Below are 17584 nucleotides of genomic sequence, written 5' to 3'. Positions count from 1 at the left end.
GCATAGTTGTTGTTGTTGTTGGTTTTTAGATGTTCCTCGTGGTGGTCGCCGTCGCCGCGCCCTCCGTGACAGGCTGCGTGAGTGTCACGCCGACTCCCAAATAGTTTTCACGTTCTTCGTCGTCTTCTTCTGGAGCAGCAGCCTCCGCCTCCTAACGTGGCGACGATGCTGTTTTTGATGGATTCTTGTGCCCCCGACGACGGCGATGGAGACCACCCTCTCCGACAGCTTCGTCGTCTACTTCAGTAGTAGTAGTTGTAGAGTAGGGTGCCTCAAAAAAAGGAGCGCCGCTCGTCGTCGGAGAAGAAGAAGAAGAAAAAGAACAAGAAGGTTTTGAGTCTCTGGCGCCGTGCCAAGCTCCGCCCCTCTCGCCGAATGCAGGACGCTTGTTGTGTGTTGTGTGCAGCTGGTTGTTGTGCTTAGGGGGTCCACGCTCCTGGTTCTCTTCTCGATTGTTTTCGTTCTTCTTTGCTCTTTTTTTTGCGATCAACTTCTTGGAACCTCTTTCCGTACTCTGAATCAACCTCTGATCTTCAGGGAGGCTCCGTGATATCTGAATTGTTCAATCTCTGGTGAGATACTATGATGTTCTACTCGCCACGATTCGATAGCAGAGCGACGAGGAATAAACCGAGGTGAGGAGCTTGGGTTGCCTAGGAACACCGAGCGAGGGGATGGGTACTGTAGGTGTGAGTATCCCAGCAGTAGTCTGCTTTCCCATGCATCCATCCGCCGTAATCCCGTCGCTCTCATTCACTTTTTATCCAAGTACTCTTCTGTACTTTAATAGTTTTTATTCCCCGTCTTTTCCCATTGAATGAGTCTCTCTCTCGGTAATATATTCCACTTGGTGCTCTTCTAAAGAGAGCTGGGTGGGCCCCGAATGAAAAGGACGATGACTGAGAAGGTGGTCATATAATCGAATCTGGTCGCGAAGTAGGGAATTGGTTTTGGAAGAAAAGGGCGACTCCAGAATACGATGAAGAAGATGAAGGAGGCATGTCTTCAGAAGGCAGTAGGGAGCACAGCACATTTGTTTTAGAAATGCATTCTGCCATCATTCTTCCACCCGCCGTTACTTCCTTCTCCTTCTCGTTTTTGGTGACAGAATAAATAATATTTTTTTCTGGTCCGAGAAACCGAACCTTGCTAATCTATTCAGCAGTAGCAGTCCCCCGAATTTCTCGAATTTTTGTTTTTCTACCACCGTTCTTCTCTGTGTGGATCTTCTCTGATGAAGCCGTCACGTGGCAAAACACGCCTACTAGTAGACATCATGCAGTAAATAGTTCAGGGATGCTTTCTCCTCCTTGTCGTTCCCGATTCGAAACGGGTTTTCTTGCTTCTTGCTTCTACAACTACTAGATGCTTATTCCTCATGTGACTCTCGGAATGTGAAGGAAACAGAGAGAGAGAGAGAGAAATTGTTATTGTTTTTTGACTGGAGACCCCTCGCCACCATCACTCTCACTCTCTATGTCTGTCACACACACCCCGTCTGTCACGATGGAAGGAACGCCTAGAAGTTTTTATAGTGGGATATATGGATTTGGAGATGATGATGATGGTCGCATGATCAGATGATGTGGTGAACGCTGTCTAGGCGTGTTGTTTTCGAACACATATATGAAATCTAGAAAGGAGAGCAAAACAAGAACTCTCTGAGAACGCTCTTGTGGTCATCAGATGCCAAAGGACGTCATCTTCTTCTTGTTCTCAAAATAAAAAGGACACATTTTCTTCTGTTCTCTATATGCTTCTGTTCTGTATATGCTGCTGCTTCTACAGTTGCGTAATCGGAAGATTGCGTTGATTTTCAAAGAGCAACCGCAGCAAAAGATAGAGAGAATTGTACGAAAAGGTCCCTCCGAATTGTTACACCTGATCATTGGTCTCTCGAAAGACATTCTCCCAGAGTGCAACTGTCACCAGGAATAATTCGTACTCTCCACGCACTCACCGAAGCAGCAGCTGATACGTTTTGATATCAAAAAGCGCAGCACTGTCTGTGTAGATGAGGAAGAAGAAGAAGAACACGGGGAACCCCTTTTCTCTTCTCCGCGGGACCAAAAGACCAAAGTAATAAATCAAAAGAGATTTGCGTGTGTGTGGTGCAACATTGTTGATGAGAGGGCCCTCGCATAGATACCGCGCAGATCATATCAGTTTGAGATATGAGCGATATGGAAGACAGGTCGAAGAAGGTTACAATATACTACTAACTACAGAAACGTCCGTTTTTGATTGTTTCTGCTCATGTCCGGTTAATCGGTCCATCTCTGACAGAGATATAATAAATGGAGGTCAATGAACCTTTAGTAGAAATTCCTCACCGCTTAGCTATTCGATGTTGTCTTCTTCCGCGAATCGAGTACACGCCTCCCAAAGATGAACTTCCCCTTCCGTCTGTATGTGTGTGTGTTTCTGTCTTCTTCCGCGTTTCACCCTCTCCGCCCCGCCCCGCATATAGTTTCTTTTCGTTATTATTCTGCAACAGCAGAAACAGCAGCAGCCAGTCTTTCCCTTCTCCTCTTTTCTCTAACAATCAGAATCTTGTCACGGCGATCATCAGCTGGGCAGTCGCGAAACCTCCCGGTGGTCTTGTAAAAACTATGAAAACTATGATGACACACAAGACATTTTTTTCATATGATGAATCGTGTCTATGTGTCCTCATTGCTTGCTACTTCTCCTCCTCCTTCCTACCCCTAGGTCTTACCAATCAGCTGACTGTCAGCCGGGGTGTAGTATCAACACATTGTCTGTGATTCAGCACACTGTCACTCTCGTTTCTCTCTGTCTCTCTTCTAGCGGAGACAGGAAAATACAGACTTTCCCCTCGTCCTCACACTCATATCACGTGTATCTCTTTTGTCTTTTTGTCATTCGATTGGAGGGAATCCCTTCTTTGCATTTCGGGCTCTGTATATTATCAAACTATATCTCTTTTCTTTTCTTTGTTCTTCTTCTTCCCCACCTCACAAGACATTTTTTGGCGCACACACATGTGGGCTAAGATAGAATGAAAAGTGCTAGGCGCCCCACTTGAGAGAGAGAAAAATGTTGCAATTCTCCGAATTTCCTTCCTCTCTTCACTTTCCTGAACTTTCTTCGCCCGCTAGGGTCCAGTGCGCGCAAGTACTGGCGCCGGGACGCCCCGAACGGTGCTTGTCACCACCTGGCACCTTCCAACAGAGTACAAACAAACTCCGACGGGAGGAAGAGGGAAAGGGATCGAGAGAGATTCAGAGGGAGACAAAAGTACAAACAGTACGGTATTATCACGTAGTAAGTAGAAGTAATAGTGCAACTTTCTCTCTTTTTTATGTTGCATTGCGCACCCATTCATTCATTCATTCATTCCACCCGCCCTATTGTGTATTGCTCTATTCTATCGGAGCTCTTTTTTGGCGGCATCATGGAGCCCCGTCCTCTACCGGCGCCTTGACATCATGATCGCCACCATGGCGGCCCGGAAAGAGGAGGGAGTGGAAATTTGAAGAGCAGGAGAAAGCAGGAGAAAGTTTTGCACCGGATGGGCGGAGCCCGAGAAAAGTCATGTGATTGATGAGTTGTTCTCTTTTTTTCTTCTTCTTCATCATCACTCCTACTCTTTCCATGAGGTGGTGCTCTCCGGATGCTTGTGGCATTCTTCAAAGAAGAGTTTCTTCTACTGCCTGGTGGTTCTATTCTACTGAATGATTTGAGGAGATGAGAGAGGATACGGAGCTCACGGGAAAGTAGTGAGAGTGTAAAGTATCTTCTCAGATCACTCCCCTCCCATCTCTCTCATTTTCGTTTTTAGTTTAGTCGGAGAAGAGCTCCTGTTCTTGATTTTCTTCTTCTCGTTATTCTTAGAAGGTCAGAACTTTGATCTGAAGCTTCCTCCGACCTCCTTCCCTTCGTCATGCATCTAGCAACAGCTGTCATAATCTTTTGTACTAGAAACCTAGGATGATGATGAACTATGTCAGGTGCCCCCTATAGTAGGATGTTGCTGATGTATACTGTAGCAGTAGTAATCCGAGAGGTCGGAAGCGGCGGCGTCGGTGCACTTGTACTTGTACTAGTAGTAGAGACTAGCAAATATCTCCCTTCCTCCTCCTACTCAGCTTAAGCTTGATCAGTGCCAAATTGGAAAATGCACAAACAAATTAATCGACGACATACCATAGCTAATACAGTCTGTGTGTGTGTTCCTGAGCTTTCTCCTCTCTCTCTCTCTCTTCATTCCTACCGATGTTGCCGACTTCTTCTCCTATTTGTATAACCTTTGTGTCTAAATCTCCGCCCATTCGATGCCTCTCTCTCTCGCCCACTTGGCTTCGTTCCAAATCAAACGAACCCGCATACGCATTCCTCTTGTGTGTGTGTGACTAAATTCGAATAGGGGGCGGGCTCAGGGTACAGTGTTCTTCGCCCTTTGCTCTTAGCTCTTTCTCTCTCTCAGAGGAAAGGACAGTTTGCACCGCGCGGATATAGAAGAAGATCACCTTTGCTCTCTCTATATCTAACCTTTTTGGGGTGCCGCTTCACTTTGAATCGCGTGGTCTCTCTCTCTCTAGAGATTCTTGAATTCTGAATGAGCCGTGTGACACCTTCAAAGCCCAGAAGGGAAGCCCTGATTTTTCGTGAAATTTCGGAAATCACTAGTAGCATGTTCAGACAACTAGGATTAGGAAGGCACACCTTTTGCTCATTGCTCACATAATTCGAAATTTCAACGATCCCCCTAGAAAGATTCAGAATATACGGCGCTCTAAACACCTCACGCGTCCTTCCCTGCCATCATAATCGGATCTTGGCACTTGGCCAATACCACTTCCTGTTGTTCAACTGAACCTCATTTTTATATTATTTACATGTAGTAGTTGAGATGAGGTCTCTATCCGCCGCTCATTTTTGATGGTATTAGTCACACGGTCTCGTCCAAATCCCTCTCAACTTCACACTTCTCTCCCCATCATAAAGATCCCCACCTATATCTACTGAAAGAGGCGAATGTTGTAGACCTCCCAGTCTCCGATAAATAGTGCCAGTTTTCTGTGTTAGATAGGAATTCACATTTCGACGTCCGTCGCCTCCGACAACGACGACGATTTATGTGCCTTTATTCTAACGGCGCGAAGAAAACGATGGCGCCCTCCTCCTCATACAAAAGTGCACGACGCTAAAAGTGCAAAAGTTGGTTAGTGTTGGCCGGCCGCCAACCCCAAGGTGTAGAAGGAGGAGGAGGCAATCTAAATTGCTATTATTTGCTTCTTATCGTCTCCACTGGTGGTCGTCGTCGTGCAGACGATACCGGGCACGACGCCAAGGGCGAAAAGTCACGCGTCGAACACATAGACCACCCAGCTGGAGGGGAAAGCGAAAAAAAAGAAGGAGAAGACGTACCACCCTGTGGTCTTGGTCTTCTTCTTCATTTTTTCATTCTCCTGTACGCGTGCGCGCGCGGGAAATGATGTCTTCACGCAGGTGGTTGGTACCATGGCCACACCCCCTCCTTTCTCATCCCTATCTTCCTTCTTATTTTCCCGCGACACCGTCTCCTCCTCCTCCTCCGTCTTACATCCACCCATCTGCCACAGTGGCACTGTCCTTGGTGGGAGGTGGTGCCGTTCGGAAATGAAGAAGAAGAAGACCTCCTCCCTTTTTTCTATTCTGTGTTGACCTTCCTCATTCCTTCCCCTATCAGCCGGGCGGGAAAGCTCCGCCCCTTCTTCCTTTCGCTCAGCCGGTTGAGTGTCTTTCAAAGGACGTTATGTGTGTGTGTGTGTGTACCCAGACCCACCCCTCCCTCCCCATTCACCACACTCTAGGAATGCAGTAGTGCTCGCGGGGCTCTCGCGCGCGCGCGGGAAACGTTTTGACTGACGGACTCTCTTTCTACTCTAACTGGGCGTGCTTTCACTCTCTCTCTCCCTCCCTCTCTCTCTCTCTCTTGTGCTCCGACGACCCTTCTTGTCCCCACCCACTTTCCCATGCCTCACATACACACAAACACACTACAATCGTCCTTTTTCTCCTCCTTTAGCCCTTCCTTGCGCACTTGTCAGCTGAGAGAAGGAGGAATTCTCGCGCACCCTTTTTTTGTGTTCATTCTCTTTATTCTTCTTTTTTTTTTTGGTGTTCCTCTTTTCCCTCAGCTGACCTATTGTGACCAAGACCTGTTCTTCCTAAGCTTATTCCTCTCCTCAGAAAGCGGCACCTCACACTGTCAGAGTTTCCGCTCATTAGTTGCAAACACAAAATGTGTGTGGTGATCCCACTTTGATTGCTCTCTCTCTTTATCATTCTCACTGTATTCCCGAAAATCCGTTTTGAATTGCAAATACCTCCCCCCCCCTCCCCCACTCGCTCTTTTCTGCAAAAAAGATTCCATTCCTATAATATAGTTTCTCTTTCTCTTACTGTTTCCGGTTACTCTCTCTCTCTTATCCCCCATTCCATTCGATTATTTTTCCCTTTCTGGATTTCTCACATTCCTTCGCATTCCTTATCCCCGTTTTCCTTGTTTTCCTCCTCGATACAGTCATGTGAAAGGAATTCGAGGATATATATGTTATATATATCTAGATAATGAATTGGTCTTCGGCGCTTTTTGTTTTCTAGATTTATATATATATATATATAGATGAATAGAGGAGGGAAAGTAAAGAAACCTATATAAATTCCTTTCCTGGATTCTTCTTATAATTAATGTAAAAAAAAAGGGCGACGTCATCTGAACACCACCCACTGTGGCTTTTGTTCTCTTCTAGTTTTGCGCAATTCCACCACTTCATCCTTATTTCCTTCTTCTTCTTCTCCTCACACATGTTTTTTATAAGCACGACGTCATCTGTCTTTTTCTTCCTCTCCCCGCACACACGCACCCGCCCTCTCTCTCTCTCTCCACTTCGTTCACTGACGTGTTATAATTGCGGCTTGGCATCGTGCCAGGAGGGCTTTCGAAATCCCTCCCTCCCTCCCTCCTTCCCTCCGTCCGGTCACGTGCGCGCGCGCGCGAGAAAAGCCCGCAACCCAGTCCGCTTCCCTCCCGCCTTGTCCCTCTATATCTCTCGAGTCTCCTCCACTCCTCCGGACATTTTTCAATGTTTCGTTTTTTTTCTGTCTCTCCGAGAGAGTGGAGACCCCACCCACTTTTCGTTCTTTTTTTCAATTCATTTTATTTCATTCCCGCCCTTCATTTTGTTTCTTCTCTCTGTCTCATTTCTCTCTCACTTTTGAATCTCCGCCCAACTCACGCACAGAAAAGTTTCGAAACTTTTCGTAAAATAGTGACGAATGGGCGGAGCATTAGAGAGCTTGAGTGTGGTCTACCACCACCACTACTACTCCATCATATTTTTGTTGTGGGGTGGTCCCCCATCCATCCAACCATGGCTCATCTCAAAAACAACAAAGTTGGCATCCAGCCAAGTTGTCTTCTGCTTTTTTTCGTTCCATTCAGCTTCTTCTTCTTGTAGTCAACGTCTTCTCCATTCGTATTCGCCTCTCCGCTAATCACATATTCATTTCTTGTTTTTCCGCGTTGCGCTGCGCTGCGACGCATTCTCGTGTGTTCGTTGTTGTGTCACGAGTCTTCTGAATCCTCATGACTTCGTCGTCGTACCCCCCTTCTGGAAATCCCCTTTTTCTCCATCTCGCGTCATTCCTTCACCTTGTTGCCTCTCCTTTCCCCTAGATTCCATTAAATCTGAAATTGTTTTGATCTACCAAACTCATTCAAGTTTTTCCACGAATCACATTTCCGTCTTTTTCTACTAAAAATTGATAATGATTTGGAGACAAAAGAGTTGGAAATTGATGGGGGAGAGGAACTCTGGGTGCTCTTTTGCTCGTCTTTTCCACTCTATTCACTTTTGTACGCTGATAAGAGCTCATCATGGCAACATTATTTCCCCCTCCTTCCATTTCGTATTCTCACTCACTTTCTACCATTTTCATGTTCTTCTACTTTAACCTCTTTCTCTCTCTTTTCAAAAATTTACAAAATTCTTATTTTTTCAACAAATTTATTTTGTTTTTTCAGCTGCTCGTCAACTGACATGACACGTTGCTCAATAAACAAGAAACCGATGCCCGAAGAAAATATGGTGCAAAACAATTACCACGAGGACGAATCGCTCCACAAGGCGCGCATTTTCATATGCGATCGACGACGTGCGATACTGGAAGGTGTGAGCACGCTACCAGCCGAGCAATTCGCCACGAGAACACCCAAGAACAGTGAGTCGTCGGACACCACTGGATCCGCCTCCTCGTCATCAATCGCTTCCACATCGTCATCCGATGCGGACAGTCTGAGTTCTAGCTCGAAAACGAAGACGAAACAACAGCAGACTGAGCAGAAACAGCAGCAACAGATGCAGCAACAGCAATTGCAACAACAGCAGCATGATCGACGAAGGAACGTCAGTGGAACATCATCATCCACAGATAGCTCAGGACTCTTGTCCAAGACGACCACATACATCAGTGATCAATACAGTGATACAGATGATCCGAACTGGGCGTTCGCCTTTAATTTCCAACCATGGATCCGAGAGTACGATATTTGTGAGGTGCACTTCAAGAACTTTTGCTCATTCCTCGAACGTGAGAAGATTGAAGATCCGATGTCGCCGAGTTCATTCAAGGGGAGAACCGCCTACTACGAGAATCATATGAACGATAAGGCGACCGCGTTGGCGCTAGCTGATCTACAGATTGTGAGATTGAGCCCACCGGCAGCGGAAGAGATGAGAAATCAATCGGCTGGACGTATCGAGAGGCTCGCCGAAAAGCTTCGCGACGTTCGCGACGTTCACTACACCTTCAAGGATTCAGTGTGTTATGGAGCTCGTCCACCAGTCACCATCTTCTATTTCCTGGAGATGATGCATTTGAACATTCGTGCTCTCACTTTCGACCACGTGCAAGCGGCCACACAAATCGAGTTGCACGAGGTGCTCGACATGGCGAATCTCCATCGTCTGACTGTCATTCAACCACAACAACGACAGACGATTATGGTTCGTGAGGAGCTCTTCGAGAAATGGATTAAACTTGCCGACAAGGATCGCAAACGCATCTCAATCCACCTCAACGGATGCCACGAGTTCCGCCCTCAGAATCTGTACGTCGTCGTGCAGGCGTGGCTCAACCATCCGAAGCCAGTCGAGTTCAAGCAGATCTCAATCGACGGTGGATCGTACAAGTACAACGAATTCATCTATCTCATCGAACGTCTTCACGACATTATGGAGAAGCGTCCGCCACGTAGTCCAATGAATCGTTCGTTCGGAAACGAGCAGAACGAACACTCGATTGTGCTCGACAAGGTGTGCAGAATCCCTCATCCACAGGACCGTAGCGTCGTCATTGTATTCAAGTATTGTAGACTCTCAAGGTAAGAGAATTTGAATTTATAATGGCATTTCCTCATTTCATCGCATTTCTTTCAGAAAAATGGTGCTCACCATCGAAAAGGAGCTGTCGCCCAAATCGCCCGTCCCAACGCTGTCGCCAGTCGCCACACTCGCCCGTCTCGCTCGTCCACACTCGGCCGCATCGGTGCTGACGTCGCCAATGCGAAAGATCTCGTCGTCGCTGAAGTCGGCGGCGTCACCAACGATTCCCACGAATAATAACAACAATAACTGTCGTCAATCGCGTAAGTGAAGTTTCAACTTTTTTTTTCTCAGAATTTATGATTTTCCGAAAATTAATTTCTTTTCTTTGCAGTCGGACGCCCACTATCCCACGATCCATGCCACATGACAGGATGTCGTGAAAACGCGGGAAGCAACATGTTCACACGAATTGTCAGCTTCTTGGGAACATCGAGTTAGACACTTCCTGAATCCTCTTTTATTTCCTTTTGTACATATAAAAAACGACGATCCCCCCATGTAAATATATTTTGGTTTTAACCTTCGTCGAGACACCTTCCACATTTTTTGGCGCTCTTAATTGATTGTAATCATTCTTTCATCATCACAAAAGCTTTCTCTCTCTTTTTTCAAAAAATTTCCTTTTATGCACCCCCGAATATCTCCACCATGACATATATATTGAGAATATTATATATTATTTTCTTTCTCCCAATCCCGAGTCGTGAAATGTTGCAGCTGAGGAACTTTTTCATATTTCTCTACTAATTATTTGTTTTTTTTTGTATATTTTTAAAAGTTTTAAGTTTATGTGTCTGTGTGTGACCAAGTCAACGCCTTCCTCTTTCAAATTTTTTTGTTGTTACCCTGTATTATACGAATAGTCTAAAATAGGGCAACTGCTCTCCCTCTTCATTCTCGGCTGACTTGAGAAGGCCTCTCTTCCCCAGGAAGGTTTTCGTTTTAGGACCCTAGTATTTATGTACAGTATCACTTGTTATTTGATTCTCTCCGCCTTCTCCCTTGATTGCTCTTACCGTTACTTTGCTGCTCATTGACTCCTCCTCCCCCAACCCGAAGAAAATTATACGTTGTGTTATGATGGTTTTAAGCGAACTTCCTCCCCCTCCTCAACTCAAATCAAATGTTTTTGTGTTGACCCGGTCTTCAGAATCCTGTAACGGAGAGACTCGTGGTCATGTATATTCCCTTCCCATTTCCCCTTTCAATGTCTCTTTCCCGGTTCTTCGTTTATCCGCACCCCATAAAAAGAAATCCCCCCCACCCACAATTCCAGTACCGATTGTCTGTTATTTGCTCATATCCCAGAATCAACCCTATCCCAGTCTTCCCAAGAAAACTTTTATCGAACGTATTATACCCTCTGATGATGTCTCGCTATTGGCTTTCTATTATCGTTTATTGTTTCTTTCTCTCGCAATCACCCCCCCAGAAATCTATTGAAATCTAAATGGAAAAAAAAACCAAAAAATGCCAAAAAATGTGCGAATAAATATAATTTTATTTATACCCAAACTGTTTTTCTTGCAAGATTCAGGAATTCGAATTCCAAGATGACTCAGATCCGACTAATTCGATGATTCGTTCCGAATGACTTTCCTTTTGGAATTCGATGTGACACGGATTCAGATGACGACGGCGACGTCATCAGAATCCGTCTAGTTTTGGACGTCGTTCGGTTTTTGTCGGTTTTAATGGTGACAATTGAAACGGATAATGGTGTTGGAGTGGAGAAGAGAATGACGACTTCTTTATTCGATTGTACTTTTATTTGGGAAGAATTTCCATTGAATTAGAGAGAGAGAGAGACAATTACGAAATTGGTTTAGTATTTAGAAAGAAAGAATGTCTAGGTGGTTTTGGGGGAGCGTGCGATTGGAAGGAATTGTTCGGTGGAGCGCGCTTGCAATCGCTCAAAATTTAGATTTTTTTCTCTCGGTTTTAGCTTTGAATCGTTGTTCACATCAGAGCGCACTTGTATCACGGAATAATTTTTTTAATTTTTGATGCGTAAGGTCGCGGAAACGCGCTCCGTCGCACAACGATTGGCATGGTGGATTTTAGCGTTGATTTGTGGATCTTTCAATATAAACCGCGACGCGCACGCAACCCGACTCGGAATTTTTCAGATTTTTCAATTTTTGCTGAAATTCGTTGTTTTTGGAAATTCAGTGGAATTTCAATAGAAAACCACCTTTTCGCGCGGTCAGAATGAAAGGTTGTTCAGTAGAGCGCAGTTGCATACTGAAAAGAAAATCGATTAGCACTTTATTAACGAATTGGAGATTCTATTGGTTTGTCTCGATTTTTCAAGTTTTTTTCTCCGAAAATAGATTTTTTTCAAAATTTGAGGTAAACGTATGCGCGCCCTACCGAACCAACTCAACATTCACTAAAATCCGTGGTTCTTATTAGCTCTGCACAGTTCTTACAACTGCGCTCCACCGAAATCTCCTTGAGAAATTTCTTTTTTCTTTGAATCTCTCAATTTCGCACATAATTTTCTTCGGTTTCGGTAGAGCGTGGTTGTAAGAAGCTTGCCGTACTAATAAACATTTCTTTCCCGAAATTTCACCTCCGTATCCACTAGCCACGTGTCAAATCGCTACTTTGCTGGGAATTTTCGAGATTTCAGCCTGAAAACGTGTCTCATGAAAAGCGCATGATTTCGTTGCGAAATGATGAGGGGATGACTTCTATAAGTTGAAAGAAAGTGACTACAAACACACATTTCGAAAGAGACAATTGCAAGAAGCATGGGGTCTCTGTCTCTTATCAACTTAGAAAACACAACACGCTGCAATGTGCTAAAAATAGATTACCCCGCGTTGCTGCTTCCTCTATTATCAATACTTTTGAAAAACAAAGGAATTGCATAATAACATGAAAGAGGTCGTAAATTTCTTTAATAATTATTAGTTGTTTCAACTGAGTAGCGACTCAAGATAGGGGTCACCTTGCAAAATGTGGAATTTTGTAGACCGTAAGCAAAACTTCAACAGCTTGTAAAAATATCACGGGTAGCCCTAGTGTTTTGAATTTATATGCTATGTGTAGAGCTCATATAGATGTTCATTTTTGTAGTTGATAACTTTTTGATAGCTCTTCTAGGTTTTGAGATATGCGCCTTCAAAGATAAGGGATAGGGGAGGGGAAGAGAGGGCGCAGAGAAGCGAGAGTGTATGTCTTCTCTGCGTCTCGTCTCTCTTCCTCTTTTGTTCATATTTTGTGTGAAAGGGGGGGGGGGGGGGGGTATCGTATTTAAAGAGAGAGAGACAAGAGGATTAGTAGTGTCGAGAATCGTAGTCGTTCGGAGGGGAAACAGAGATATAAAGTGCAAAAATGTCAGGTGAGCATAGGGAGACTCGATTTTCAGAATAGGGAATGAAGACATGGGCATAGTCAGAAAAGAAGCCTTGGTTAAGGGATCCGATACAACAGTACGAAAAAGATGCTGCGAGTAAAACGCTGCGAGTTCTAAGCTGCGAGTTCTGAGCTGCGTGTTCTGGGCTGCGAGAATCCAATAATCTAATTTTGATGCTGCGAATTGAAAGCAGAAAGTTCGACACTGCGAGTTTTACTCTTACAGGTTTCAAAACAGTGATATTCACCTTGTGAATTCAAGTTTCACGCTGCGAGTGCAATCTGAGCTGTGAGCATAATTGAGCGGAATGCGGTTTTTGAAATGGCGGAAGGCGTCTGTCGTGATGCTCCAACAGAGATCTCTGATTTTAACGCTGCGAGTTACATACTGTGAGTTCGACGCTGCGAGCTTTATTTTCTACAGTTCTAGTGAATTCAAGTTTTACGCTGTGAGTGTACGTGATGTGAGAGGTGAGCCAACCTTAGGCTCTGGTCCTAACGCTGCGAGTTACAAGCTGTGAATTTGATTCCTCTAGTACCTCACAGTGATTTTCACGCTATTTTCCTCGCCAAATGTAACCCGAAACCGCCAAAAACTTTCCCCACCGATTATCCAATTATCTCTCTCGTGTTCTCATCATCGTACCTGATGTTTGAATAAGTAGATGACATAATCATCATAAATCCGTTGAGTCTACAATCCCTTTCGATATCTGTGATTTGTGTGTTCTATTTCATTTTAAGGTAAACAGTGGGAAAATGTGACCGCGTGTGACCACAAGGAGACGAAGAGTGTCTCGAATTCCACTTGTCCAGAGAGCGAATGATGGTGACACATTTCGAAATGATGATGTTTTTGTTTTGAAATATTCCCCCCTCAGCAGTCTACTATGACTAACAACTGTTTGCAGAAGAGAGAAAGGGGTTTGATTAACGAGAGACATACCCCCCAAGTGTCTGAAAACACGTGTTCTAGAGGACAACTCATTTGTCTTTGTACTTTTGGAAATGATGATGAGAAATGACGGTGATGGGGGAAACGAGATTTTAGAGGGGCCCCGGAAGCTGGACTGAAATTTCAGGAAGTATATGATAGGAAAGCTGAAAAAATACTGTTTTCTCGACTTTTGTCATGGATCAAATTACAAGAAGTTACAGTAACCTTGATGCTGGAGAAATTGCTTTAAAGTCTCGTAACTTGATTCGTTTTGACAATTTTTGGAATTTAAGAACGGATTCAGAATTCTCTTATTTTTCAGAAATTTGTGGATCTTCAGCCCCGGTACCACACCACCGTCTGTCTTTACCTCATAACTTCTTCTAGATTCAGTTTTTCAGGCGTAAAATGCATCAAGTTTAAGCTCTTGAAATTCTCTACAAAATATTTTTTTTTTAATTTTTAAATTTCTGAAATGATCAACTTGTGACGATGTCAGAACCTTTATTGATAAAACGAAACTAATGAGCTTTTCATCCGTTATAAGCTCCAGTGTGTTTCGTAGACTCAGGAATCGTGGGGATTTGTCATATTGTCCAAAATTTGACGAATTCGGAAAAAGTTAAAAACTTTATTATCGCAAACTCTAGAAAAGGTCGTAACAATGAGTTTTCCTGTAGGTTTCGGAGCATACTGTTTGCAAGATTAGTTCAGTGAATACACAACCAGACAGTCTGCCATATAAAAAATTGCCAAATCCCAAATCTGTATGTTAATTTAATAGAGTATTTTAAGACCTTCATTTTTGTATATTTCACGTTTCATGATTCTCAACAAGTTATGAGGTCCAATCTTTTGATGGCTACAGTACATTTGGCCTTCAGGTTCAACATTTTTGCCTAAACGTCACTATTCATATATTGTAACAAGTTTCAAGACACATAGCATAACTCTCGATCTGAAAATAATTCTGATCTGGAGTAAGGTGCCGGTTTTCCGTTCAACTCCAGATGTGCGTTGCTTTGAGCCTGAAGCAGGGTTTAGCGGAATTCCGGATTCCGTCTTCCGCCATTTTAAAAGTCTCTTCTTTTTTTTGAATTCCGCTCAACTCCGGGCCTGAAGTCTAAAGTCTCAACTACTATTCCAATTTTTCAAAGTCGTTCTTCAGATTCCCATGACTTCTTTTCCGTTTCCCATCCCACGAATCCCATAATTTGCATTTCCACTTTGAACGTTTGAACTCTGTCATCATCTCTTCTCCTTGATTTTTAGCCGTCCTCCTCCAAACCTAAAGCCATTATTTATGTCTAGTCGGGAAGGGGGAGCATTTTTCTCATTTTGAGGTGGGGGACTCTCACGAGACGAATGCTTTTTTGTCTTCTCCGGAGAGGTCTCGTGTCGCCGTTCCCCACAGCAACGAATCACGTTTTTGTGCCCGACTGTGAGAGAGAAAGCAGCATGTGACTGCGGGCGGTGCTCAAAAGGAGAGACAGAATTATATACAAATGGAAATTTATAGGGATCTGACTTTGTGGAAGAAAAAGAAGAAGTCAGGGTCTTATATATAGCTAGAAATGGGGGAGAAAAACAAAAACATGTGTATATTGGATTGGGGGCTGAAAACTTGCACCTGGAATATTGGGAAATTAAATTGAGAGGGGGCCATGAGGATTTAGGTCATAAGGCTCGTTTATTCAGGGTGATTTGATGATCTACGTTTGGTTTATTGGAGTCTCTGGGGTAAAGGGGTTCTGGACATATGAGATAGGGGCTTAGATTTCAGAGCTTAGGGTTTAGGGTCTACGGTAAGGGGTGTTGATTTTAAGATACTTGCAAACCGCGCATAACTCGCTTAAAACTCATTATTATCAGCTGAAAAATTTTCCAAAATGTAGATCTTAGCAAGTTTTATATCCGTGACATACTACCAACCGATTGGCTGTTCGTAAGTGTACAGTGTAATGGTTAAAAAAAAACAATTTTCGCGTTTTTTGACACTTTTTCCTGGTCACACACATAGAACTCACCAAGATCTACTTTTTGGTATATTTTTCAGCTCATAATATTGCGTTTTAACAGAGTTACGGCCTGGTTTGCAAGTGTAGATTTTAAGGACCAGATTCCATGACTTAGATTGTACGGCCTAGAAATCAGGGCCTGAAAAAACCCGATGTTTTATGATGGCCTAGTTTTCATAGTTTGGATTTCACGGTCTTAATGACCAAGAGTTCAAATCCTCTGATTCCGGGTTCAGGTTTAATTCCCAAAAATGTATAAGTAGCTTTTCATAGCTTAAATTTTTAGGCATCGATTTGATGTCCTGGCTTCTAGGTTCTCTAACCTGAAGACATTTCAGTAAACTCAAAACTTCTCCGTACCAGTTTCAATATCTACGACTTCTGAATTCAATGGCTCAGGATTCTTGAGCCTAGGTTCTGAGACCCATTTTTGCTGACTTGGGTTCCCTCATGGGCCTCGGCTCAAACTGTTCTGATCTTATGATCTTCCGCAAAAAAGGTTCTCAGTGCTCTATCTATCCTCATCAAACTACACATAAAAAACGTTCTCACTTATTGTCATTTGCATATTTCCTCTATGTATAGCTTGACGTGTTCAGACTAGAGACACGGAGAGATGAACGGGGAGAGATAATTATAGACATAGGTGCGGCAGAATATACCATTCAAGGAGAGCGTCGGCTTGCGTCGGCTGGGGGATGAGAGCGGATGGATATGTTTTGTTTCGATGGTCAATGTGGTAAATGACATAGGAAACGGAATGGAGATGGGGCGGCAATTATGAATTCACGGGATTATAAATGAAGGAAGTGTAGGCGAGACTCATGGAATTTCAAGTTCTGATTATGGACTGTGGGGATTATATCTAGGACGGTACCTAGCGTTAGAGAGCTATCATGGTAACGGCTCTAGATCACAGAGACACGATCCTCCCAGAGTTTTGAAATGTCGGAAGGCGGAAGGGGGAATTCCGCTCAATCTTGGCGGTCTCCAATTTTCAAGTCCATTTCCGATTCGGAGTTAGAAATTTCCGCCAGTCATACGAAAAACTCTAAAAATTGGTCTAAAAGAATAGTATTACGATTAAAAATAGCTCCGTAGTACGCGTTCTAATGTTACACTGGCAAAAATGATATAGTGGCCAAAGTACACTGACCATATTTGAAGGTTGGGACAGTGTAACCAACTTAGGACTGCCTATACTGTCCGCCTATACTTTAGGCTTTGAGGCCTGATGATCTCAATCTTCTACCCTGAACCCAAAAAACTATGTACTTTTGTACCATCTCCAGATTTTTCATATGTGGTTAACCTGATAACGTTCTTCACACAAAAGATTCAAAGGTACACATCAGGCTACATGAGAAGACTGATCGACACACGTCAAATATCACGCACATTCTCATCAGAGAGACAGTCAGTCGACTGTCAATGGGAACGAAGCGGCTCCCCGAAGGTTATCTATTGTCACCCCGCTTTGTGTGGAAAAACTTACGGAGAGAGATGGAATTTCGACAGGTTTATGGCTAGCGGGTTTTTGAAGCCTAAGGAGGAGTAGAATAGGAAATTTTCGGAAATGGAGAGTTTGGGGGAGATATTCTGAGAACCAATAACTCAAGAACATCTCGAAATGGTTGACAAGTCCGCAAATATGCCCGTTGGAGAATACACTTTATGGGATCCAACGTCTCCTCGTTTGGATTCGCTCGTCGGGATAAGCTCGTGAGGATTATGCTTCTGGGGGATTGAACTACAACAACAATCAAGGTAGATCCGGAGTTCAGCAAGACGACGTGCTCTCACTACAGGCACCGGATCCTAGAACTCTCTAACCAAGGTGCTCGACCTTTGGCAGTACAATAATAATA

The 17584-nt window shown here is 43.9% G+C and overlaps 2 protein-coding genes across 2 annotated transcripts; one reads left to right on the top strand and one right to left on the bottom strand.

The window, feature by feature from the left end:
* Positions 1-151: 151 nt before the first annotated feature.
* GCK72_016470 (uncharacterized protein) lies at positions 152-721 on the bottom strand (the record flags this gene model as incomplete). Its single annotated transcript, XM_053731517.1, has 2 exons — positions 152-553; positions 632-721. 2 exons carry the CDS (start codon positions 719-721, stop codon positions 152-154), a joined length of 492 nt encoding a protein of 163 aa, XP_053580430.1.
* A 7330-nt stretch (positions 722-8051) lies between these two features.
* Positions 8052-9836, top strand: GCK72_016469 (uncharacterized protein; the record flags this gene model as incomplete). The annotated part of the gene is made up of 3 exons (XM_003101395.2): positions 8052-9394; positions 9450-9658; positions 9730-9836. The coding sequence occupies 3 exons, from the start codon at positions 8052-8054 to the stop codon at positions 9834-9836; spliced, it is 1659 nt and encodes a 552-aa protein (XP_003101443.2).
* Between the last annotated feature and the right edge of the window lie 7748 nt (positions 9837-17584).

This window comes from Caenorhabditis remanei, chromosome V (assembly GCF_010183535.1).
Source record: "Caenorhabditis remanei strain PX506 chromosome V, whole genome shotgun sequence".
In the NCBI taxonomy this organism is placed as follows: Eukaryota; Metazoa; Nematoda; class Chromadorea; order Rhabditida; family Rhabditidae; genus Caenorhabditis; species Caenorhabditis remanei.
The sequence above is the reverse complement of the archived record's forward strand: the minus strand, read 5'-3'. Positions and strand labels throughout refer to the sequence as shown.